Source organism: Callionymus lyra, chromosome 1 (assembly GCF_982586985.1).
Source record: "Callionymus lyra chromosome 1, fCalLyr1.hap1.1, whole genome shotgun sequence".
In the NCBI taxonomy this organism is placed as follows: Eukaryota; Metazoa; Chordata; class Actinopteri; order Syngnathiformes; family Callionymidae; genus Callionymus; species Callionymus lyra.
Window position 1 is genome coordinate 34616263 of NC_141818.1, and position 27606 is coordinate 34643868.

Sequence of the window (27606 nt, forward strand, 5' to 3'; positions counted from 1 at the left end):
ATTGCTGGTGAAGCCAATCAAGGGCTGCAGTACCTCGTTCTGCCAGGGGATGGAGACACTGCCTGTGACGAACTTGTGGTAGAAGTCGTCATCGGTGGGGTCAAGGTTCACACCTTTGACCGTGGAGAACTGCTCGATGTCCAGGACGTCTTTACAGTAAACGGCCCGTGGCTGGTAGACAAAAACAATATTCATTATAACCTTTTATCTTGCTTATCCTTGTATTAAATATTTGTGTGTGCGTTTACTTTCACCGACATTACATTGAATTGCTTTTTTTTTTTTAAACATGTTTTTCTGTCATCAAGTCTAAATATTTACGTACTACTTAAATTCAACATTTTTTAATTCATTAGGCCTCACAGCGGAACAAGAAATGTTTGAACAACCGAAACATTTTTACGGATAAATGGAAGCAGGTCCGGGTTCATAGGTTCAAACCGTGAATATTGTGTGTGTGTGTGTGTGTGTGTGTGTTTTGGCATGTGTGTTTAAAGCGGGTTTGGTTGAGTTCACGCATGCCGTCCTTACGTCGGGGCTGAAAGGCGGGTCCAGCATGTTGGCCTCCAGCCGTTTGAAGTTGATGTTTCGGAAGATGGGGTGCTGCTTGACCTCTGTGGCCCCGTGACCCTGACAGCCTAGTCGATTCCTTGGATCCTTCGCTAAAAGCTTTAAAAGAAAAGAAGAAAAAAAAATCTCACTGTCAAAAAAAGATCAGGAATGTGGGAATAATGGTAACATAACATATCCAATAGTAATGTCTCCATCTTGGTTCAAATTTGTATTTAGTCATCAGTGGTCTATCTTTGGCAAAATTGCAGAGAAAGTCCGGTTCAATTCCTTTTCCGTCCAAAATTCTCGGTTGCCTTCTCACCCCCCTCTCTCCCGGGAGTCTCCGATACAGATGAACCTCGGGTCAAAATGTTCCGCAGCGTCACCAAAATAAACATCCAGTTCCCCTCGCACACAGAACCAGCCTCTCCTCCAGTAGAATAATAAATTCAAGTCCCAACAACAAACAAACTACAAATAAAATCTCCAAAATGTATTGACAAAGGGGACTAGTCGTCTTCATTAACTGATTTACCTAGTTAGCTGATAACATTAGCATTACATTACCAATGTTAGCTTAAGAATGACACTCGTCTAAGCACGCACAGGATCCATTTAACGTCATGTTACCAACAGAAAGGTCATGTCTGAACAGTTAATTTGATAATTATATTTTATAGTTCCACGTTACAGTGCAAATACTATGCTTTTCTTAAGCAAAGTGCATCATTTTCCTCATTCATACCCAGCTATACACTTAACATTAGTGGGAATTAAAATAAAAATTAAACTAAAAAAATCTATAATATACATTTTATTAACAGTAAACCATTATTTAGCAAGCAAAACATTCAGTCTATATAGTTGATGGTGTGTTGCAATAGTTTAACGCTGTTGTATTTTTATTTTTCGGAGTGTATTGATTTAAGGACCCATTGTGCCGTCTTGGCAGTCCTAACATTTTTTTAGCTTTAAAATTTGCATTATTGATGTGGAAAATATCGTTAAAAATGAAATCCTACACTAGAGAGCATTTACGATTGAAAACAAAATCTAGGATCACATCCATGGACTTCCTCAAAAGGTCCTTGCTCGCTCCACCCTCACCTGTCTGCAGATGTCCTTGGCCTCCTCCGAGAACTTGTCAGAATACTCCTCCTGGTCCTCGCGCACTCGTCGGTCCACTTCCTCCCTCTTCACTCGCTCCTTGCGCTTGCGAAACGGCGACTGTCCTTTGATCATCTCGAAGACGAGGCAGCCCAGTCCCCACCAGTCCGGGCTGAACGTGTAGCTTTCGTTCTGGATCACCTCCGGAGCTGAAGACACGCAGTCACAGGGTCAGAACCTCACGTCGTCCCCGAAGAACACGTTCCGTTTCCGTACCCATGTAGCCGACTGTACCCACTCTCCCTCGTATCGTCTCGTCTTCAGGGATTTGAACGGCAAGTCCAAGGTCTGAAATCCGGATGTGCCCTGAAGAAAACGCGTCCAAGATTAAGATCGAATTAAGTTTAACATCTCAAATACTGATCCTTCGTCCATGATGGCACCAATTCTTACGTTTACCCCGACAAACAATTTTTGTGTGACTCGTTTTCTCTGACGCAAATATATTTAGTGGTTCATAGAAGCCAATCCCTCTGCACTGAAACCCGCCTGTGACAAAACATAAATGGCGTCTGAAGTAATCAGATTACCGTATTTTCCGGACTATAAATCGCTCCGGAGTACAAGTCGCACCAGCCATAAAATGCATAATAAAGAAGGAAAAAACATATATAAGTCGAACTGGAGTATAAGTCGCATTTTTGGGGGAAATTAATTTGATAAAATCCAACACCAAGAACAGACATGTGCATCTTGAAAGGCAATTTAAAATTAAAATAAAATAAAAGTAACAACAGGCTGAATAATTGTACGTTACGTTACATGACCCAACTGAGAACGTGCCTGGTATGTTAACATAACATATTAAGAGTTAATCAGATAACTATAGCATAAATAACATGCTAAGAAGTTTACCAAACCATCCATGTAACTCCAAATAACTAAAATCCAATGAAATCTTCATCCTCGGTCTCACTTTTAAACAACTCCGGAGGTAGAAGATGCGGCGCTTCCTCTTCTATGTCGAAATTATCAACACAGGCCTAGAGAACCCTCTTGTGGTTTAGTGTGAAAATAACATGTGAAATGATATACCAGTAAGTATGTGTTAATAATTTTGCACATAAGTCGCTCCAGAGTATAAGCACCCCCGGCCAAACTATCAAAAAAACTGCGACTTATAGTCCGGAAAATACGGTAGATTGACTTAATTAATAAGAGCTAATGTCTATATTTTGCGAATGTAGCTTTTATTTTTGCAATTTTTTTTTACAGAAAAGAAGTTTACTTGTATATATATATATATTTTAAACCATTTAGGCACGGCACCTTTGTTGAAAGTATTTGTCTACACCAGAGCTAGACAAACGTGGTCCTTGAATTGTATCTATACGGATATCTTTGGGTTAATATCAGAAACCAACAATTGACTTTTTTTTTTATTACCATCACTTTTTTTATTCCATTTTCTTAAGTAACCGTTTGAAAATTGTGATTATATTTAGGATTTCGACTCCTTTAATTTTGCTCATTTGTCCCAGACAAGAGTATAATTTATCCCTGGTATTTTCAGTCATTTGTCCCCAGCTGACCTAGAAAATAACTTGACCTCTCTAAGAGAGGTTAACATAACATCTACAGCAGTATTTAAATGTACTTAAATCCTTCCCCACCGTCTCTCAACATGCAAGTACACAATTATTAAGGACTCACCACAATCATCCAGAAGAATGTTTTCAGGTTTCAAATCCCTGGAAACAAAAAGGTTAAAAAATAAAACAAGGAAAGGCACGAAGAGTTCATCAAATCTAGTTTACACCTCGAGCTCATTTATCAGAACGTGTTTGAAAAGGTCCGAACGAAGAATGTGGACCTCCAGTGAGTGCAAGACAAACAACGTGTCACAAGTTTTGATGCAGAAAAGGTTCTCAAGAAGAAAGATGAGGAGTTTCTGGATTGACGTTTCTCAATGATAGTTTCAATGCAATGACCATTGAACCGCTTGCCGTCAGATTTTAACACAAGCATGTACGGAATCATTTTTAACAATCAATACACGTTTGAACAGAATTCCCTTTATTTTTTTCCCCTCACATTTGTTGTAGAAAGTAGGACTCAATATTGGGAGTTCCTAAAGGCAACATAAAATACAAATGCTGACCACATATGTAAAAAAAAAAAAGAAAAAGGGCCAAGGCTTCTTCCATGGTTGTTTCCTGCTAGATAACGGAGACTGAAGTTAATCAATTTGGGAAACCGTTTATGGACGATCCTGGATTGGTACAACAAGAATTTACCAAGAATTTAACAAAAACGTTCCAGGTTTTCTCCTCTTCCATGCGACAAAATAACAGTTGAAAATTGAATATTTTGATCTTTTCTTTCAAAACCAAAAAAAATCCAGTTGTACATTGTATAAAACAACTGTGTTGAAGTCGACCTCCATCCCATTTGAAGGATGAGGATGATACAGGAAAGCACAGAACCAGTCAAGTGTTCCATTAGTTGATTTTTTAAATGCACTTGATGAGAAGTTCCTAACTGGTTAAAGACACAAGCACCAACATGCACCGCCTACGTCAAGGAAAAAAATAAATAAATGTATATAACAAGTAGATTAAGGTATTTTAAGTACATCAGTTCCATCAAATATTGAATTGTTGGATTTATTTCTATATTGAATGGTTGAATTTCTATTTTCTTATATTTTTCCAAAAAAAAAACATTAAATTTGAAAAGAAATCTGTAGCCTTTACATTCAATAAAAAAATGTTATCACTATTATACAAACAGTGTTTGATATTCCATGAAAGACAAAATTATTAATTTGAGACTTTAAAATTAAATATAAAACTTTTTTTTAATTAAATTGTTTTCAATGATTTTATCTTTGATATATACAATTTCTAATACATTTTTTATGCTGTATATTTGTACACCTGGACTTGAATGCAGGGTTGGAGAGCAACAGAGACAAGTGTCAATCATGGTTCCTCTGGAGCTCACCTGTAGACTATCCTCTCACGGTGCAGGTCCTCAAGGCCACAGCAGATCTCAGCAGCATAGAAAATGGCCCTTTGTTCATCAAAGCCTGAGTTGCCCATGTTGTAGATATGAAATTTTAAGTCGCCGCCATTCATAATGGTCAACACCAGGCACAGCGCATCCTTGGTCTCATAGGCATAAGCTAAACTAACCTGAAGGAAAAAGAAGAAATTAGGATTAACGGTGAAAGTTGTGAACCAGATTCAGAATGAATCAAAATTCAGGGAAACGGGGAAGCGAATGTTAAACCTTTTCTCTCCCTCCCCAGCAGCCTGATGTCTAAATTGAGAGTTTGCGTTTCAACAGGAAGTGTCTGACATTGAGAGGAAACCCATCTGCTGCAGATCCTGACCACCAGAGGAGCAAAAGAGGTCATTATGACGTGAACTCCACTCTCTGGTCGGGCCGGAGCGAGCTTGGCTCCAAAGATGAGGTCCAACTATCATGAACCTCGAGTCAGAAATGACTTATGATATTCAAGTCATGCCTCTTTTTTTTTTTTAATAGTCTTTATGGAAGATGATATTTACTTTCTCAATGGTGTAAATTAAATATTAGAGCATGTTTAACACACGCGGCACAAACTTGCATGTAAGTGGTTGTTGACTGTCATGACTTTCTTACCATTTTGTTTCATCTAAATAATACAATTAAACCAATTATGTGACCTCCTCGACAGAAGGGATGTAAAAAAAATAAATTGATAAACTTAAAGATCGTATCATGATCGAATCAATTAAAAAAAACATTGTTCTTTGTTGGTTTCTATTTGAATAAAGTGAATAGAATGTAATAAGAAACGTTTATTTACAATTAACATGCAAAAAATTTTTGTGCAACAATAAAACTTCCGACAACTAGGTGGCAGCAGACATTAAAAACTCTTCCTGAGGACGAGAGGATACAGTCGAACCCAGCAGTATTTAAAGCTGATGTTTGTTTTGAAACCAAATATGTATGCCGGTCAAAATTGTCAATACTACGAATATTTTTTTATGCAGAATCATTTTCACTTCTTATGGTTCCCTCTCTACGATGATTCTTGTAAATACACTGCCCTACTTGGAAGAGGTAAGAATAGAACAAAACAGCGATTGTTTTTTTTGTTGTTTTTTTTTAAAGGTGCAGTGACACGTGTACACATCACTTGTGAAATAATAGCAATAATAAGTGAACCACCAATTTAGTTTGTGGATAAAATAAACCACCAGATCCAAAAGTGCACCCAAGTAGCCTACTCCAGGTGAGAAATTTAAAGAACAATGGCGATAAGTGCTTCGGGAGAGAACTCGACTTTTCTCGTCGCTGCTGCCGTTCTGCCAGTGTTGCTAGGCAACAGAGCTGCTTTGTAGGTAGAGAAGGACATGAAGAATCATCACATTTTGTCTCTACCGCACAGAACGAACCAGCAGCGGTTGTACATTTAATTGCTCCCAGGGGCAAGACATCATGTGAACCACCACAGAGGTGGGGGGAAAAAAAAATATCTAAAAACAAAAATGTTGTGACAAGCCATCAATAGAAAGATAGATTAAAAAAAAAAAAGACCCTTAAGTTACAAGTAGCAGAAAAAAAGAAAATTGGACGTTGAGTGAATTGAACCCATTTTTTTTTAATTGATATTTTTTCCCATTTAAAAGGTTAAAGGGAAGACTGAAATGAGAAAGAAAAAAAATGAAATAATATAAAATAAAATCCTAAGAAATAACATTTTTAAAAGTTGTCAGTAACATGTCCACATGATTATTATTATATTTTACAAAGACACATTTAAGTTAAACAAAAGTATGTGGGATTATTTATGATTTTCTTTTCAATACATATTTCTATTAAATAAAGTTCTAATTAAATATTCAACAATTAATGTCACAAGCCAAATTTATTTATTTATTTTTTCCCCAAAAACCTAATTATTAAAGTAATCAGTTTAATCGTTTCGTTAAGAAGGAAGCACATGCTCAAGGTTTTTTTAGAATGTTTATACTATTTAACATTATGTATGTGTAATCACATGTATCATTTTCTTTTTTAATAGAAAAATTGTTTAAGAATAACATTTAGTTACACATATGCCTGACTTTTATTTATCAGAATTGACCACAAGCTCCTTGTATTACTTTATTAAAATGTTTATTTATTTTATTCAAATTGAATAAATAAACATTCTAGGAGTATAAGCCTGTCCTAAAGCGAGTTGGTTCGCTGTCCTGACCAGATAACTTGAGCAGTCACTTCACAACAACTAATCCTTCACATAGGACCGAACACTGCAGGCGCCTGCGCTCCAGCTGGGTGTGCAGAACATAAATACTAAAGCGGCGAGCAGGTAAATATTTACTCAGTGTACTGGATAATCAGACACGCAAGGAGGAAAAAAAAAGTACATGCAGCAGAAACCACAACATGAGTGACCCCCCCCCCCCCACTCTCTAAGTGCACCAGAGAACATGCAGAGAAATCTTCTACTCCCACCAAAAACAGGCCCAAACATTGGTTCTCTCATTCAGCCCCGGAACATGTGTAAGAGAATTAAAAGGGACAGACGGATGTTTTCTAGCTGACGAGGCGTACATGCTACGAAGAACATCTTCAGTGATTGAAAAGTCATTTCCCAAAACAACGCTCGTCGATCGATGCAGTCGTCATGAGTTTACAAAGACGGCTTAATGAAAAAATAATGTATCTTTAATACATTACATGTCGAATTGAGATCATGTTAAATAATTTGCATTCTAATAATATGGAATAAAACGGTTCATTTTGCGAGCACTTCGTGTCCCTTCAAAATAAACTAAAACAGAACAATAAATAGCATTTTCTAACAACCTTCACTAAAACATTCATATAATAGCTTATTTTTCTCCCCATTTTTCAGTGAAATGTAACCACATGAATGTAGTGTGAAGTTTTGGAAAACGATGAGAGTTGACCTGCGAAAGACGGAAATAATATCACGCTTGAAATGACGGTTTAACACAAAATACGGCAACATTTACAACAATTTGGACGGTTCCACATCTGTACGCGTTTGGATCGTGGGAAGAAACCAGAGTTCCTGGAGAAAACCGACACACGCCTGCAGCGTCGGCATCTACCCAGACATTTGTCACGTCGAGGGCAACATGCCATTCCATTTTGTAACACACATGCAACAAACAAGTTGAATAAAAAAAAAAAAAGTAGTACTTACTACAAAACTACTGTTAACTTTTTCTAAGATTCGTTTTTCGTTCAGTGCCATTGCTTCACCTTTTCTTTTCTTCACTCGTTTTTTCTCCAGCTTTTTACAGGCGTACATCTTACCGGTGGCACGCACTTGGCAGGCACAAACCTTTGGAGGAGAAACATAAATAAATAAATGACATGTTCTGTTACGCATCAAGTGTTATCCTTGGTTGAAGTGACACTCACCTCGCCAAATCCACCTTTTCCTAGTACTCTGTAATGCCTGAAGGTATTTTTGGTTACCGGTTGCCTGCAGGGACAAAAGGAGAACGTATAAGAAAAAATAAAGAGGTTTGTTTTTCTTCCATAGTCAACTGTTCATCGATTCATTCTCACAGAAACTAGAATGTTGTAAAAAGAAAATGAGGAATTTAAATTAGGTCTATAGCAGACGACAAAAACAAGCATCTTAAAATTAAGCTGGGGGGGGGGGGGTTTAAGGTTAGTGGAAAGTCAAAATGGCAGATCAGAGAAATTATTGACATTAAATCTTGCACAAGTTCTCTACATTTAATTGACAGTATTAAACAGGTAGTAAAAGGTCTATTTTTGGGTTTAGATTTACTTCATAATACAGAGTTATTTTGAGCAGATTTCGAAAAGGCAGATTGACTTAAGGTTAGTAAACCATTTCTGGGGGGGATAAATTTAAAAAAAACATTAAAAATCAGTTGTTTAATTAAAATAACTTTTGGTTTCAAATAATTTAAAAAAAATCATAAATAAACACATTTAATTAATGTGTATTGAGAGTTTAGAGTGAAATTGTTCCATGGAGACAAAATACTTTGAGAGATGAATACTTCTTGTTAGCAAAGAGCTTTCTAACCGCCTTCTTGGATTTGTTTTTCAAAAGTATCTTTCTAGGATTACCGACTAAACCATGCAGGCTCAAACAAGTCAAAGAAATGATCTGTTAAATGCGCATTACAAATCGCAAGTGCGAATCCTTTACTTGTTGGTACTTAAGCCCATAATTCATAGCTTCCATCGGAAAAAAAAATCATTAGTAATCTTTGCAATGTTGCGCTCGCGCCGTGCGTTCACGTTAAACAAACAGCCGGGAACATTCCTGACGTATATTATCAGAGGGATCGTTTGCATGTTTGCATTATCGAGCGAGTGATCTTTGCCGACACCACCCACCTCTCCAACCATTTCCACTGCAGAAAGCGAGAGAAGTACATGGACTCTTGGTAGGAGGAAAATGGAGCTCCGCTCAGATAATCACGAACTATTCTGCGGGGGGAGAGAGAGAGAGAGAGAGAGAGAGAGAGAACGTGACGTGGTTATTTCCTGCGACACAAAACAAACAAACTGCGACACACACACGAGCTCAATGGGTTAAATAATTATTTTTTCTCCGGAGGTACTTTTGTCACTCGTGACCCTCGTGAGAACTCGTCGAGACATCGACGAAACCCTCGCTCTGACGAACTAGAGTATGGTGTTCAGACACATTTGTGGCTCCATATCCAGAAAGATTGATGATGTTATCATTATGACCATTACACAGAGACATCTGATCATAGTTTAACTGACATTTTAGTAAAGGATGTGTTCGATGTAGGACACACAGATAGATTGAATGCTAAATTCTAGTTGTCATTCTCCGAGGATCAGACTCGTACAGTAGTACTTATCTGAAACTAGTGTAGTAAAATTGGCAGTCGCCACCATATATAAAAACATGTAAAGATGTACAGCATGAAAGAGAATTAAGTTCCTAACAATCAGAAGAGACCGTTTTGGGACGTCTGAATATCAAGGAGTTGTTGACCATGAGTCCAGGCGTATTTTATTAGACAAGACATTTTAAAAAGGCAATATAAATGAGCAGGATCAGGCCCCTTTAAAAAAAGAAACTGAATCTATATAAATCAGAGTTGACATTCTGGCACATTGGCCCCCACGACAGTCTCTAATTTGTCTGACTTTTAAACTGCTGGGACCTCAGATGTCGACCCAAACACCACCATCTCTTCGGGGGCCAAAGTCCTCGACTCAAAACCAAACGAGATGCATTTAGACAGGTTTGCGGTCCGCTTCACCTCGGAGAGCATTTTTTAAAGATCATCCTTGAGTTTTCTACCCGAGACACTTCCTTTTGGATTTTTTAGGAAGGTATTAAGAGATTTGAAAAACACATTTTAATTAAAGTAATCTCTCTTTATAGCATTGTTAATTCAAATATGCCTTTTTTTAAGATTCAATTTAACACCTTCTAAGTGGTTTGGGTAAGAACTGGGTTTGCTTTCATCCTCAGCCTAACATGTACTTCTGAAACAATGCCGGTCCTTAAAGGTTGGATAACGCACACTCTTATTTCAGTGCAAAAATAAAACCCACCACAGCTGCACTACATTTAAAACTAAATTACTGGGCATTTCAGCTAGTATTATACAGTATAAAATGCAATCATGTTACAGCACTTTTTGTAATGTCCCTTTTATTCTTTTTTCCAGGTTTTCCCCATCCTATTAAAGCCTATTTTCCTTTTATTCCCCCTTCTTTCTTTTGACTTGAAGGCATCTTACATCAGTTACAGAAGATGTCACTAAACTATTTGCAACCGTGAGTTCCATGGGCAGTTTGTTACACACTTCTGAATGTACTTAACGAATATTACTATGGATGATCAATTATATAACACGAATCAAATGATTTATTCTTCAATTACAGGCCAATGGGTCCACAAAATGAATATTATAAGATGTATGAATAGTAACAGTATACAACTGTGGCCCCAGGGAGAATTCACAACCTGCCCACCCTTGACATGAAGAAATCTCCATTGCTTTTTGCTTTGGTCACGACGGCATTTGTCAGAATCTTTGGTACCATAACCATCCCTTGGTCCGTGTCATTTCCACTTCATGAATCTAAGAGTCTGCTCCAGCGTCGTCCGGTGACAAAAACTACTATGGGTTTTTAAAATGACTATATTTTGGGAATGACATAACAGCATGTTCCACTGCAGCTGCAGAGGAAAACCTTGAGTGAGCGAATTCGAGTGCGTGTTCGTGGGCGTGCGACTGCCAAAGTCACGCGTGCGCTACCATACTTTCCAACCACCTCATCGAAAACTAGTAACCCTGAATCACTGCCTTGCATCGGAATAAAATATGTCAAGGAATGTTACGCAACAAGTAACAGCGAAAGCACGACGTAATGCAGTGATGGGAATCCCATTGAAAAAAAAAAAAGAATAATTTAAATACACTTTGTTACTCCATTCCATGCTCTTGAACACATCAAAAAAAAAAATGTACGATCAAGTAATGGTTGAGACAAACATCAACTTCCCTTCTTTTAACATTTTCTTCATTCTTCCGACACAGGAATACGACACACTTTTCACTCTCGACCACAAGTCCAAAACATGAGCAGCGCTTGAGAACCCCCCCGCCCCCCTTAATTCATTCCATCAGATTCCAGTTTTCCCAGAAGACGTGATTCAAACGCTCCCCTTGTCTTTTCCAAACATCTGTGAAACCAGAAAGTTTGAAACAGATTTAAGTTGCTTCACATTCCGACATTTTCAGAAATGGAAAAAAAGGTAACAAGCTCGCGACAAAGCCACTGTGTGGAGGAAGAATCTTTACGAGGTTCAAACGAGACTCAAAGCATCCTGATCATCGTTATCATCTCAGACTCTGTCATGATGACATAATTTTTCTCACTGGACCTTATCATACGTGGTTCTACACTGCTAGTTAGCACTTTGTAAGTTCCATTCCCGGACTGCCTAAGACAAAAAAAAATTGCATTTCTGTTTTTGGGTCAAATTGGAGGCTGTTCTGGGTCAGGCTGGGGGGTGTTCTACAAAATGACTTCCTTCCGATTGTTGTGAGTTGTTACAGTTGAACATGCCCTTCATCTCCACTTCTTTTTTTTTTTTTTTTTTAAATTGTACTTCCCTTTTATTCTAACAAGTGTTACCTACAATCAAAAGACACTTGTGTGTCTTTCAGCAAGTTTTAATTCAGGGGCAGCGAGCAATAAGGATTCATGTTAAAGGTTGAGCCCTGGCATGGACGAAACAAGCTGCGCAACATCAAGTGGGAATTAATTGACGTATTGACAACACTCTTAAGGTCGTGTGTGTCAAACTCAATGGCCGGGAGCGAAATCCGGCCTGTCAACTCATTTTATGCAGAATTTGAGGTCGCGATTAAAAAAAAGAAGAAGAAAGGTCCAAAATTGAACTACAGAGATGCATCATGTGATTGTCTCCAATCTCTTTCTACCCATCATGTCCTGTAACATTTTACTTTTTCTTTTAATTCATTTTTTATTAAGTATTACGTCCAACCTGCTTTCTTCCTCATCAAGAATGTATTATTTTCCATCAGTATATGACTTATACTACTGACTTTGTTAATCCATTATTGGTTTGCGTTTCCCAATTATGAAAATACATTTCAAAACCTATTGTTCAATGAATTAAGTTTGGGCTGTGACACGTGACTGTGTCCAAGATTTGGCCCTTGGTAAGACTTAATTTGACACCCAAAATCAAAGTTCAACTTTAAAGAAAAAACTTGGTCAGGCTGATGCAAATTAGGTTTACCGAGTGGCGATGAGCCGAAAGGGTGATGTTGACGCGACGCAATATCATGCTATACGAGGTACGATGAGATTTACAATCCATGTCCTGTTTTCTTTCCTGCACTGTGAGCCAGATGAAGCAAACACCTGCAGTGTTTCTTAATTTATATTTGTGCGGGGAACACTGAGGTGGCTTTTCTTCTCTTGCCAACGTTCTTGCTCGTTTTTCCTTTTTTTAATGTTACGTTAAAGTTCATGTGGTGGTCTCTGTGGCATCAAGTAGTCGCCAGCTGCCTCATCGTCACGACAGCGCACAAAATCCCTTGTTCATTTTCAAATGGATTTTTTAAAAAGATCTTAAACTGAGCCGAGGACGATCCACATCAACCGGGCCGAAAGCGTTTAAGAAGAGGAGACATTAAAAGGAACTTACTTGGTGCAGTCATTGAAGAGCTCCTTACATGGACTCTGCTCCAGACGCTCCCGGCACCCAGCCATCACATCCTGGGGAATGTCGGGGAGATGGGCCGCCGACTGGTGGGGTCAAGAGTGACAGAAGGTCAAAAAGGTATCATAGGAGATCTTTTTTTTGAAAAATGACTCCTCCTTAACTTGCATATCCCATTTTTTAATTCATCTACTTTATTTTTTATTTTTTTTAAACCACATTATTACTATGCTATTGACTTTTAATTAAAACTTATTTTTGATGAATTCATTTGCATTTGTTTCCCCAAAATATTTATTTTAAAATGACCTTAATTAAATTATAAATACATTTATTTTTAAATTGTATACTTTCATAGTACAGTAAATACACACACAAACATTAACACACACGGTTATACAAGTTTACTATAGCTGAAGTGAAGATTATTCAAGACTTTTGGATACAGTTTGGAATAAAATGTTATACTAACTCAACAATTAACCAAAATTGTTATAAGAAAAAAAGAAAAACTGGACAATTTAGATACACACCAACCTAAATGTTTACTTTGACATAAAATAAGACTTTCCAAGTTCATTGAAAAACGCTCCTTGACACCCAACCGTGCCGATTTTAAAAGTACTTGCATGAAACTGCTTTCTGCCATTTAGTCATGTTGTTGTTGGCTGGTTACCCAATTCCGTTTGAATTATCATTAGTTTCATAAATAGTATGACTTTTAAGAATTTCGTATGGATCTGCTGGATCTTGTTTCTTTTTCCGATTTATTTAATTATTTAGACAAGTATTAAAGACAATTAAACGTTGATATAAAGAAAAAAAAGTCCACGTGATCTCACCCCATTGTTGAAGTATGTGTCTAAAACATTCAGTCCACAGTCCCTCCTCTTCTCATCAGGTGCGAGCTGGTACATGGCCTGTCGGAGGAGCAGAGGCGTAAGGAAGCGAGGCTACTTCAGCGGATAAATGGCATCTTTGTTCCTTAAGTAAGAGTTATTCATCGATGCACGATACAGAAAATCTGTACGATCAGTATCTGAATGTGCAATAGCTGGTATGTCATATTTCTATGCCAAAATATTTCTGACAAAAGTACAGTATATTAGTTTCAGTGCACAGTCCAGGAATCCAACATTCATTTTGGGATGAGCTTAGCATTTAAAAATACAACTTTGTCCTTTGAATGTCTTTTCTAGTTTCCAAAAATCAGTTTTATGGAAGATAAAGAGGGAAACTAATATATGAGTCAGGGTACATTTAATCAAACAAATCAGGAAGTTTTTTCTTATAATATTTACAACAATTTGATGAAAAAATAAATCACAAGATGATTTGGCTTGCGATATACCAGGAGCTTTAAAGAACAACCATGTGTTGCAGGAAGAATCCTGGTTACGTTGCTCGACACAAACTAACAACTGCATGTTTTCCTTTCAACTGACATGCTGGCCAATTTAAACCTTTCCCTAGCACGCCTGAATAGTCATCTGGATTATTAGTTTTCCCCTTCATCTTTCATGAAATGCGTGTTTTGAGTAGGGCTGTGTATTGGCAAGAATCTGGCGATACGCATTATGATACAACTACATATATTGAGATACTCTAGTAACAACAATATATTGTTTCTTTTAAAGATACAACACTTTCTTTTACAGCCAATAAATAAGTAAATACTTTCTCTAATCAAATGTGAAAGTGTTTGTAGGAAAGTGCTTTTAAAAGTATTAACAAAACATAAAATTACATTAACAATAAAGAATTAAGTGCATTAACATCTCAAACAACATGTAATATCCAGTATCTGTCTGTTTAATTTATCAACTTTTAACTCCCGTTTTAAAGCCAAAATGAATCCAAACTCAGGTGTTGAATAGACATTTAACCTTTGAAATAACATTTTGCTTTAATTCAGTTAATTATTTGTAAACAATAAATCAAGTATAATAATTTGATCTGTGATTCATTTAATTAATAATTAATTTAAAATTAAGTTAGCAAAACTCAAGTGTTATGACTAAACTAAACTTGTTGAATGTATTTTGTGTCATCATTGATCATCCTGAGGTTTGTGGAATTTAAATTCAGTGCTGACGTCACACACACAGAACTCTTTCAGCCTTTATTTAACTAATATTAAACACAGACTCTCCATTTATTAGATTGAGGCAGATTCCAATGATGTAGTCAACATTAACACTAACTAACAAAGTTTATTATTGCTATTACGAGAGAAACTTTCAAAGTTAACCGCTTCGATACAGTATCGTGAATAAAAATATTGCGATATCGTTATATCGATATTTTCTTACACCCCTAGTTTTGAGACATTACATTGTTGGCTATATACAGTATATAAAGTTGTGTAGCAGCGCACATGCACAAATGAACCACCAGTTTCTCAGATGATGTACTACACCACCAACAAACTTTGTCCAAATTAGATTAGATAAACTTTGACATAGGTTTATGAGGAATCGAGACAGGCCATCAGGGATTGCGTAGTTTCCCTAGAATGTGTACCGACAACATCCACTGAGATTAGGGGTTAAGAGAGAGGGTGATGACGTGTGTGTTTGTAAGTCAGTGAGTCAAGTTTTTTGGTCATGAAAAAAATTGCATTGCCATTTAAAAAAAACAGAATTCGTAGCATGTTTGAAGGTAAATAAAGCAGCATAAAACATGATTTCCTCCATATTTCAGGGACATATTTGAATGAAGCACGGTGGTTTAACATTGCATTTTATAGAAACACTGAAGTCAAGCGTTTTTTTTTTTTGCAAGTTTCAACCGGAGTACAAAGCCAAGACGAGGGCGGGGCAAAAAAAGCAAATGTTTGGTAGCTGCTAGGCTGGGTGATTTGTCAAGTGACACGATGGAATTCCTGCATATTTCCAGCTCCTAACATGACTGATCCAAGAGTTCAAACAGATAACTTTCTGACAAGTTGACGTGTGTCAGCGCAGAGGTCACCTGGAGTTTGTCCGCCCTCCCTCTCGCTTGTATCCAAGTGAAACAAGGCCGTGCTCAGGTTCGACTCCATGTTACCAACAACCTCGGCTCTGTTTACATGCTCAAAAGGAGCCCGAGCCAAATGTCGGTGATTTTTTTAAGAGGTATGATTATCCTGGTTTTCCATGCGCACCTTCCTCCAGGGGCCAAGACACAAGCTGTGTTTGCTTTCTTACCCGGGGGACCTGCCGCTGACGTGGGCTTGATCTCATGGAGGAAGGAGGGTGGGGCGAAGGGGAGTCTGTCTATGCAACTATCTGCACCTCCTACAGCGACTCCACCCACTGTTATTGCCCAGAAGACAGATGTCGTGACTCCCTCCCTCCTGCCCTCCATCCCTCCCTCCCTCCCTCTTCCTGTGATGTGCATCGATTACCGACGACGGGGTCAGGTTCGGGTCAGAGGAAGATGAAAGACGTGGGGGTCTTTGAGTAACTCGCCGGTTTATCAGCTTACCACGGCGTCCATAAACTCGATGCAACGTTTCAGCTCCGGCCGGGTGTCACAGTACTGACGGAATAAGAGCCGACCAATCGGCTGCTTCTCGCAGAGGCTGGTGTAGTCGCGCTCTGAGGAGAGAGAGAGAGGGAGAGAGAGAGGGAGGGAGAAAGAGAGAGAGAACAGGGCAGGTTAGAGTTTGCACTGTGAATCACAAACACCTACTCATTGGTTCAGCGGCTCAGTTTTTCGACACCTGGTAATGCTGCGATAGAAGACATTTGCTCCATCAGTCCTGATGACAGATGTTTCCCAGTCAGTTCTTCTCTACACCGGTTATTCACATTTTAAAGGAAAATACATTTAAACGTTGATTTTGAATCAATTCTGGTTCGTATTTCAAAACAAAAAGCTAAATCATACTTTGGTTATTTGGTTTAACATGCGTCAATATTTTCATAGCGATTATGGTCGTCATTCTTGGGGGGTTACTGTTTATAATTTGGCGATACTATATAATACGCTTCACTACACAAGGACAATGATACGCTATATTGTGATACTGTAGGAACAAGGATATATTTGTAGTATTGTCGAGTACTTGACACTGGTAGAGAATTTACAGACCACATGACTCCTGACGAAGTCTCATTTCATTTGTTTTGAAACCAAAATAGGTCCAAATATCAACTTTAAAAGCAGCTGGAGTCGACTATATTCTCTCCATCTACAGGTTCTTGTTTTTTTTTAATGGTTCTTGAGCTAAGAGGACGTAATGACTGCCGCCATCTAGCGGCCAGAGGCTTAAATTGCAACACAAAATGAACAAACATCCTAAACGGCATAAAAAAGAAATCTCAAATAACAAACTTTATTGATCTGTAAACCATATTGAACCAATGCGATGAATAAAATGTGATTTTGAAAGCAAAAATACATTTTTCGTTTCTAATCTATACACTGCAGTCAAATATCAATATATTGCAATGTTTTGCAGACACTAAATAAATGAGAAATATCTTCTATACCATTGGATACAACAAGGATAAAAACAGATTTTAAATATGTATTTTTATTAACAAGACATGTTTTTATTAATATCCGTTACCACATGTAACAATTAATAATAAAAATGATAAAAAGAAACTGAATCTATGATAACAAGTTTCAGATCTGTGGTAGTGTAAGAAAAAAAGAAAAAAAACATTTCCGTTTTCGTTTCAGGTACTTTAAGAGAGACTATAACTCTTTTAGTCGCCAACATTTACGTAAACTTAGTATCCAGACACCGTGATTGTTAATGCGAGTATGCAAGCGAGTATTCTATATGGAGCCATTTTTGGGGGACATGATGGAGGAAGTAAATAAGACACAAAGGCCAGTGGAAGTGAGCGAGAGTTCAAAGGGAGGATTCAAGGTGGTTGCAATGAGCACTAAAAACCGATAGAAGAAGGTGAGATTAGATGTGGGCTCCTGATGATGTGTAACACCCACCAGCTCCCTCCGCTCTGGAAACACATCCTCTCATTCGCTGCCCGATGCCCCTCAGCTATATTCGCCTTCACTGGTGTCACGACCAAGTTCTCAAGGGTTTATTTTGACGGTATATGCACAAGGTTATTCACTCCATCACCATCCTATCTATCGCCATAATAATATTTTCATATGGAGTGACTCGGTACGAAAGCGTTTTATCTATAATTCGGACTTTTCACAGCATTAAAGTTTTTAAAACTCTGTAAATGTTTGTAGATCCTGTGACTGCTATAGATTGAAAAGAAAAAATAGTTGCTGAAGCACTTTGCTTTATCGTTTTGAGCCCTTCAACATATTCAGTTTGAGCCATTTTTCCACCAAGTTTGGATCGGGTCCCAGAACACTTTAACACCGGCCGACTGTAGGTTGACCAAAAAAATAATCCCGGGAGCTCACAAAAACATGCAAACATTTGTGCGCAGAGGAAAAAAGGAGGATGCAATGGATGAAAACGATGACATGAAGACAGCTCCGAGACAACTTCCAAGAATAAATCAAATTTTCCTCACAGGCGCTCCGAGCTACACTGGTCATTTCAGAACCTCCTCCGTCCACACTGACGCTCTGTGTATATACAACCTTTCTGAATCAATGGAGAAACATGGTGAACGCTTTTATAAGAAACTATGCAAAATGATGATTTCCTCTCCGGTAGATGCCACTTATCATAAAGTTTATTTAAAGTTAATTTTAAAAAACGATTTCCAAAGACATTTACAGTTGGCTTTCTGGAAAATAGCTATATTATTACGAAGGGAATTGAAGTTTAGATGCATGTGAAACGGTGACCTAGATTTTAAGAGAATTCACTTGAACCAGTAGGACCTTTACGGCCAAGAACTCTGACCTGAAAGTGGTTTTGTCCACCAGCCTTTAAACCGACCGAGGTTACGCAAAAGGTTTTTCCTATAGAGAGGTTAACATTCGATTTAACTTAGATTTGAGGTACATAAAATGCTCACAAAAGGTCTTATTACAAGGAAGTTTAGCCTTAAAAACCAAGCCTGGTCAATGATAACGTTAATAATAGTGTTTCTGGCATTCTTTAGTCACTATTGCGTCAAAGCATTACACGTTATTAAACTTTGGCCTTCATTCCGATGCAACCCTTGAATCCAGTGTGTAAAGTTAAACCAGCTCCTCATTATTTCTCCCTTTTGTGTGTTGCTACAAAGACGGAGAAGTGAAGAAAATAGATAGTGGGAGGGGGAGGTAAAGAGATTGAAAGTCAGGAGGAAGAGAATGTGGGGGAGGGTGGCGCAGCAATCTCTGGCAGAGAAAGCTCTGACGCACTATTACACACCAAAGACACCCACACACACACACACACACACTAATGATAAACCTGGACGTTTGGAACAGGAGGGAATACTGATTTGCCGTGGAAGATTGTTTTAAAGGCCTGTGCAAACAGATTTTCTCGAGTCAAACTCAAGACACTTAAGCGCAAACAGTTTCCTGACCCCTTTGCTCACGACGACGGGTGGAGACGGGTAGCAACAGGAAGGAAGTCCAATCTAAACTTCCTACAGCAGTTGGACCCACCCCGACACACAGCATGGCACTTTATCTTTCTGCTCGCACGCGAAAAAAAAACAGTTGCCCGTTCTCTTACCAACATTGCGGCGCAGCTCCTCGCACTGGCTGATGTGGGGAAGTTTGAGCATCTCCTTCCATTTCTTGCTGCGACCGTTCCTCTTCCCACCTCCACCTGAAAAAAAGCACAGACGAACGTCAGAAACGTCGTTTTGGAAACGCCGCACGCGGGGCTAACCTAAGGGTGGACATTGAGCCGAGAGCGGGCGCGCTCGTGTCGGCGTGTTGACATTGCTGTGTAAAGTGTCGCGGGCCAGCTGGCTCGTCTCATCGCTCGCCCTCATGTGTTGCGACATGTGGGGAAGAATGTCAACTTTAAAAGATCACAGTACACACACTCGGGCGACGGAGTTGAATCCATTGTCCGGATCGGACGACGCCGGGTGAGAAATCCGAGACGTGTACACGCCCTTAAGGGATCCCGGGTCAATAGTTTATACAGAGATACTCATTTCAGCAAACCTGCAGTGGGCGTTGGGGGGGGTAGGAAGTGGGGAGGGCGTCGTGAAAAAAGGAAACGGACTAGAGCGATATTTACACAGAATTACAAGTGAATAATTCATTTCAATCACATCTTGTTCTTCACATCCGTCAACCAATAAGTAAAAATGTAACAATTTTCACTCGTCAATCCGACCATCGTCAACAGCAATCCAATATTCTACAACTGAATTAAACAATTTAACTGTATTCAAACAATAACTTAATCGCAATAAAACAGTTCAGTATCAACTATAACTAGGGATGCACCGATATCAACTATTGGTCCAGATACCTGGTAGAAATAGTTTCAAGGAATTCACATTCAATCAAATATGTTCCAGCTCTTCATACTCGCAAGTCGCATTCAAGAACTTGAACTTTTTCTGTTACACAACTACATAATAATCTTTACCCAAAGCAGATGTCGGTCATTTTTGTTTGCATGATTAGGTTGCATGTATGAAGCTACAGATGTAAACCTATAAGAACAAAATAAATGGCTTTTTGAAGGCAGGATTTATCAGGTATAGTCATAGTTCATAATAGTTAATAAGAAATATTAGTAAACCCTGCCCCAGCTAATGGTATTTGAGAGGCTTTCAAGTTTGAAAAGCCTTGGTTAAGCAAGTCAGTAACACTTTTTAATCTTTTTTAGCCAAAGAAATATTACATCATTCATCTTTTTTTTTCTTTAATTGGCCGACTAGGGCTCCGCATCGATTAAGGATTTTCAACAGTACCGGTACCATTAATTTAATACTAGTTACTTAATGATACTATTTTTCGATGGCAATTTCATGAGTATAAAAAGAAAAACCAACATGATTATACCCAGGTCTACCAACAAGGAAGAAAATATCAAGAAATAAAAAGAAATATCATTGATATTTTACATGTCTAACAATTTTGAATCAATCATTCAAAAAGCCAAACTACAAAATACAACATTTCTGTTTCTCTTGCTCACAAAAACCTAATTTAAGCTTTTATTCATCGCCGTACACCAAATCATTCATGACAACGAGGGAGTCAATCGTGCAAGGTTTCTAAATAGTGCAAAATCAGCAGTTATTTGGACTAAAGTCGAGATCCTGGAGAACGGACAAGGACAAACTGGGCTTGTGTTTAAGAAGAGCGTGTGCACGTGCGCTCGCTAACAAGGCCTCCCCGCCCTGTTTAATGTCAGTCTGACGTCAAAGCCATGTGTGCAGGCTCTTAATGCAGACAGGATGGAGCGAGTATTTATTTTACTTTGGTTCTGCTCTCCAGAAGAACAGAACCCTCCATAAACACTGACTTCACGGCAGTTTTCACAGCAAGCCAACGCTGAGATCATCACACTGGATCTTCCAGATCCTTTTTTTTTTTTTTCGCAGCCGGTGAACGAGTCATGAGAAATTCTGTCGCCTCGAAAAAGACTCTCCTCAGATAAGAAGGTCCCTGAGATTACGATGGCACAGTCTGGCTTCGCAACGAGCCGACCTCTGATCCCAGCCGTTTCCCCGTCGACCGCTCTCCCACTCTCTCCGGTGGCTGCCATGACTGTACGACCCTGCAGTACAGTCAGTAAAAGGCCAAACTATCTCTATGGCCATGATTTAATTTTGTCTGCCGTAGATGTCCAATTCCTCCTTAGAACGCAGTTAACCTAATATCCGATTCAAATGATCGAGCTTGCATGAACAACTGTATTTATTGAGATCCTAAAAGACCCTACATAGATTTCCAGCAATTACAGAAACATTCACGTAATTTAATACGGTTCATAATTTGATTTTACCAATTATATTAGTAGTTGCGTTTCAACTTCACTTTGAAGATAAAAATATTGACTTTAAAGAGCCCTACTTGTATCATGGACTCCTAGAATTATACACAATCTTGGCAAGTAATAATATAATATTATTATAATATAAACAATTTCCCAAAGGAGACCTCCTGGGGATCAATAAAGTTCTACCTAACCTAACCTATAACTTAAACAAAATTATCTCAAATTATATTAGTTTCATTTGACTTTATTTGTCGAGGGTGGGAAATCGGCATCACCCCACGACTACGCCTCCTTTGTTGCAGTTAGTCAAAGGCCCGAGCAGAGTTGCAAACTTGAAATTAAATTTTAGATTAAAATCTTGAATAAATCAATTTTTATTGCGCGTCGAAGTCAGAATGTTAATTTGTTTTTTTAAAAACAGTTAATTAAGATAATTTAACGGTTAGTTAAAAATGAAATAAACTGAATTCATTTATATTTTTAAAACCATTAAACAGACCTTTTTCTTTAAATTCTGACAAAAGAAAAATGAGGAAATTAATTTAAAATTAGGGCTCTATTGCGATTATTTTCCTCAATATTGTGATAATTTTTTCAACATTCTTTTTAATCTGCATTCTTCCCTCTAATGCAAAGAATAATTCACCGTACAATAAAATGCATTTCATTGTGAACGTCAAGATGAAGTTAGAAAGCTATTTTTAAGATTAGGCAAACGAAGCATACATTGAAATGAACAGAATGTTTATATAGTTACTTTAATTACAATTGTAAAAAAACACAACTTATAGCACAGCTTTTAGTTTTGAAGGTCAATATTTATACAAGACAATATTATTATCTTTATATGATTTTCAGGCTGTCACTTGAACTTAAATAAAATTGCAATCTTTGCTTTATTAAAGCCCCTTTTAATCTCGATTATATCACAAATGCGATTGATCGTTCAGCCCTATGTAACATGATGATTAATGAATGGTGGTACAAACACAATTTTTTTTCCAAAACACTGAATCATTAACACATTCTCACGAGGACTCTCAGCTGTCTGAAGCCCTTACGTCTTGAGGTTAATTTCACAATGTCACATGTGAAGCGACACTCTTCCATCTGCCGGACATATGCCGAGGCTGCCTGGGATTATCAGTTGCACGGCAGAAAGTCTGACTCACAAGCGGCAGCAAGTTGTCCGTCGCGATGCAAAAAGCACAGAAAAAGATGCACAAAACACCAATGACCAGTACTTTGTCAAATACACACGAGAAGCAGAAGTTTCCTAGAGAAACACCTGAAAAACAGGCGATTACGACCACTTGGTTTGAAAACTTCACACCACGTTGTTTGAAAGTAAAATTATTTACATAGGTTTTGTTAAATTGTGTGTTGTACACTTATTTTCGTCATATGAATTTTTCAAATACCGGTGAACCCAAACACTGTCTGGAACGTGCGTCGTGGGAAAGTATTTCAGACCCATTTCACTGGTGCACACCAACAGCACGGCGTCTGCACAGGAAAGTTTTGATCCTAGAATGGCGCGCTTAAAGCATACGTTGTCGCCTCAGAGGAACCAATAACAAAACTGTGTTCTAGAAGGTATTAAGGTCGGACGAGGACCAAAGCGCTCACTTTTGCAAATGCTATCGCACTAAAGCGGTAGACGGCGGTGGCAACTCTAGCTAACTTTGCTTCACCGCCTTAGCAGAAAACACGTTTGAAAGTACCAGGAGTTACAGAGTACCCTGCAGATCCAACGCTCAATCTGCAAGTAGCAGTCCGACATCAATTCAAGATGCATTTGCTAAAGGGTCTGCTTAAGAGAAATAAAGCTAGCAAGGAGTCGAGATAACGAACGCATCACACCTCGTCGAGGATATGGTTCCTGTAAATATTATAGATGATAATGATGGTTAACTGCACTGATTATGCAAATGTTCAATGAAAATGTTCCATTTTGACCAAACCATTGTCCTTCTCATCTTTAATTAATTTCTGCAACCATACTTTGAAGGGCTCATGCTTTTACCCCTTTTTTAACATTATAGAGTCTTATATAGTCAAATAGCGTGAAACCGATAAGATTAAAAATAAAAAAAAACTGATATGGAAATTATGTGGTACCGCGTGCCCTAGGTTTTGTTATTGATTCGCTAAAGAGTTGACTCACTGTTGGAATTACGCAACCAAACTAAATTTTTGTTTCAGTACATCTTCCACAAAGTTGGTTTTGTTGAATTTGAACGCTTCAAAGAAAACAGTAGTACAAATACTTTTTTTTCAGCGTTCAATGTCAAAAATGATTTCTGCAAATACACAAGCCTATACTTCAACGTTTTAAACCCAATTATGCTTACATATACTTTATATATAGCTTTGTAACCCATAACATGATTGTAAATCTTTATTCCCTCGCTCTACTTTTAATTTGAGGTGTTCATAGATCCTCCTCTGCTGTTATCATTCCATGGTACCTCCACCAGTCTTTCATCCCCCTCTTCCTTGTGTTACTACAACAACTATCAAACAGTTATAAACGTACTAGTTCATCAAACCCACACAACACAGTAATAAAAGGTATCACCAGAATAAAAACACTACCTTATCTTTCAAGACACAAAACATATTTTCATGTTACAGCTTAAACAAAAATACTACTAAACATGTATACAACGATACAATTAAAGAACTAGAACTAGTGCTTAGGAGTGAAAGATTATTGAAAATAATCAAATTGCGATTATCTTAAAAAAGTCTTAATAACGTCATCTTAACAATCAGAGAGAAATGCAATAAATAAATCAATCGCATATTTAATCACAGTATTTAGAAAAAGTATGTAATTAGCTATAGTGCACGCCCACACACACACACACACGCAAACGGCGCACACAAATTTACGAACCGATATCAGGTTGTTAACGTGTTGAAAAACACTTTAGTCTGGTTATTTCCTTGATCCGAGCTGCCATCATCATATTAGACAATTGTTCGTGTGTTACAAATGAATATTGTTGATGACATTATGCAACATCCTGCTACGTACAACCGTCTCAGGTTTCTCAGGCTCAACTCATTGTTTAGTTACAGAACGTTCTTTTGTTATCCTCTTGTGCCGTCTTAACACCGTGTCTGATTAGCTTCTCTGACCTTTATCAGCCATCATGTATCATTCTGTACCGGTCAATGGTTGGATTTTTTTTTTACTTTTTCTTGAAGACATTAACTGTTGCCGAATGTTCGACATCCTTTTCTAGTACATGCCATTGTGTAACACCCGTGATTTTAAAGTTGTCGGAAATTCATATTTCCTCCAAGATTCTGTTTATTTTCTCTGTCATAAAAGATCTTTGGACATACTTTATAAAGTCTCATACTTGATGGTATTGTAGATAAATAGGGTCACTGCTCCTCCTGGATGAGGCCAAAAGTAAGTGTATAGACTTCCGCCATTAAAGATAGTTTCCCATCCACGTCAATGCTGGCCTTGAATTGTTCTTTAGCGAAGTAGTGGCATTTCTCAGACTTGTTATAATAGAAGTGATTATCCGAGTCAATTCTTTCAAGGTACGTTTCACATGTCGCTCCACACTATTCTGCTCAGCAATCCTTTCAGATGGACCCTTCATATTTTCAGTCCGTGTAAGAACCATTGTACTTTGCTATGCTGTAGTTAGTCGTTGCATTTGTCCAAATATTCCTCATTATTTTGACTTCTTCTGCAGATGCTCCTTTCGTTTTGATGTAGATCCTGCAGTTTGCGGTCAAATCCAATCGCTACGCGTGTTGTTTAAAGCTGTGGTCATGAAGAGGTTGGAGTTATGACGCCGAAACGACCTGTTGTTGAGACACTGGTAGCATTTTATCCACACGGTTGTCACGTACTGCTGCTCTTAAGCTTCCGTCGACGTCATTGACCAACGGGTTAAAGCGGATCTTTTGTTTCTCAGCCGGTGCTGCTCCTAAGTCACGTGACTACATGACAGACGGAAAACAAAATTAAATCAAATCGCAACCTTTGTGAAATGAAAATTGCATTTTTTTTCCCTTATTCTGCAAAATTGCAGTAATTTTTCTCCTGCAATCTTGAAAAATCGATGGGCAAATTGCAGACGAGTATTTTTCGAACGGTGCGAGCTGCAGCTGATTCATGCGGCGTGAATGTCAACAAAGTTCCTGAACAAAACTGCTGACGCACTGAAAGTTCAATACAAAACAGGTTCTTAGAACTAGGGCATACCAAAGGTTTTTTTTCTTTATGCTTCAGAAGATGTCAACATAACAGCAACAATACAGCATTGAGGGGGGGGGGAAATAGCAGTGTCGAAAAAGTCAAGTCCATTTGTTTTGTGATCAAAGTGTGTTTACGCAACAGATAATGGGAGTGTTTAGTTACAAGCTTAAACCAGGAACATTCCTGGATTTATTTCCTTTATTTTATTGTTTAACTGTGAAACAACATACCCTTTATAGGTTGGGTTTTGGTTTAAGATAAGGTGGCAGACCTTTAGCATCAACTGGCTCCTTGTTACTTAATGGAGTTTATACCTTAAAAAAAAGACAACAAAATCCTTCAAATCTACATTTGACCCACTTAGGATAACAGCTACAGGAAGATGTCATTAAAGGTAGCTTCAGTTCATTGATTATTTTGAAAACACAGAATTAAGTTAAGTTTGTATTGATGTCCACTTTGAACCGATGCAAATGCAGTTTTGGCCAAATGGTGAGGAGCCTGTTGGGGGTCGCCATTATGTCACCAACCTTGGAAACACATATTCTCATTTCATGAAATCGTGCTCGTCAACGCAGGAAAAGATTAATTCCACAACAGTGGAAGTCATGCCGATGACAAGATCTGCCCACGCCAGAATAAACGGCTTAAACAGTAGGAAATTAGTCCAGCTAGGACTTAGTTTAGTACCATTGTAATAGGAGCGCAAATACACATGCTGGCAAAACAGAGTTTATCCCTGATGAATGAATGGCCTTCAGCTTTTCCAGTGGCTCTTGTGAACAGTGTCTGATTGGCTGAACCGCCTGGATAAGGAAAACATTAGCTGCAAAAAGTCTCGTGTCTCTTTTGAAAAGGACAGGCTGGATGTTTAAACAAGGTAATCTACTTATGGATCAAATGATCAAATTTGAGAGCGCAAACTCTCTGGAATCCGGTAGAGCAGGAACTAAATTTTACTTGAGCCCCTACTCCAGATAAGGAGACATATTTTTCTCGCCCATCTTTTTTCTTTTCTCAATTCAAGTTTGAGGTCGAAGAAGGAAAAATAAAATGTCCATAAAAAGAATCGGCCATGAACTATTCCGCTCGGACTCAATATAAAGAAAGAAAATAACCAACAACTCCACAACTGAACTTCATGAGGATTAAAACGTGGTTTTGCTATAACAGGGCTACAGAGTGCACCCGGATCAGGTGCACATGTGCCCAGAATTTTGAGAATGCAGTCACTACATTAAAATGAACAAACACGCTTGTCTATAACTCTAAAAAGAAAGGGTTTACTCTAAAATGATACTTATAATAAAACTTTTAGACAACATCAGTAGAAAATGAGTAAAGTTGGAATTTTGGGTGAACGATCACTAAATAATGGTTTTATTTATAGTTTGTTTAAATATAGTATAAAGGAAAAAAAAGAAATTGAACATTATTTGGAATTACATTTAACTTTAAAAATCAATAAGGGTTTTGTGGCTCCCAGTGTTTTCTTTCCTGTAGGAAACAGGTCCAAATGGCTCTTTGAGTGGTACATGTTGCCGACCCCTGTGCTAAATGATCCTTATATCATTACATACCACACATTGACAGATGTTTTGCACCTTT

The 27606-nt window shown here is 38.1% G+C and overlaps 1 protein-coding gene across 2 annotated transcripts in view; it reads right to left on the minus strand.

Annotated features, from left to right (window-relative positions):
• grk4 (G protein-coupled receptor kinase 4) overlaps nucleotides 1-27606 on the minus strand; it is a 40115-nt gene that overhangs the window by 3227 nt on the left and 9282 nt on the right. For both annotated transcript variants that reach the window (XM_087804106.1, XM_087804114.1), the window contains exons 2-14: nucleotides 19530-19625; nucleotides 16397-16509; nucleotides 13771-13848; nucleotides 12914-13014; nucleotides 9076-9168; nucleotides 8116-8179; nucleotides 7895-8035; nucleotides 4666-4856; nucleotides 3373-3410; nucleotides 1936-2025; nucleotides 1660-1868; nucleotides 532-669; nucleotides 34-171 (exon numbers count right to left, since the gene is read on the minus strand). In XM_087804106.1, the coding sequence (XP_087660232.1) occupies nucleotides 34-171; nucleotides 532-669; nucleotides 1660-1868; nucleotides 1936-2025; nucleotides 3373-3410; nucleotides 4666-4856; nucleotides 7895-8035; nucleotides 8116-8179; nucleotides 9076-9168; nucleotides 12914-13014; nucleotides 13771-13848; nucleotides 16397-16509; nucleotides 19530-19625 (1490 nt within the window). The remainder of the gene's footprint in view (nucleotides 1-33; nucleotides 172-531; nucleotides 670-1659; nucleotides 1869-1935; nucleotides 2026-3372; nucleotides 3411-4665; nucleotides 4857-7894; nucleotides 8036-8115; nucleotides 8180-9075; nucleotides 9169-12913; nucleotides 13015-13770; nucleotides 13849-16396; nucleotides 16510-19529; nucleotides 19626-27606) is intronic.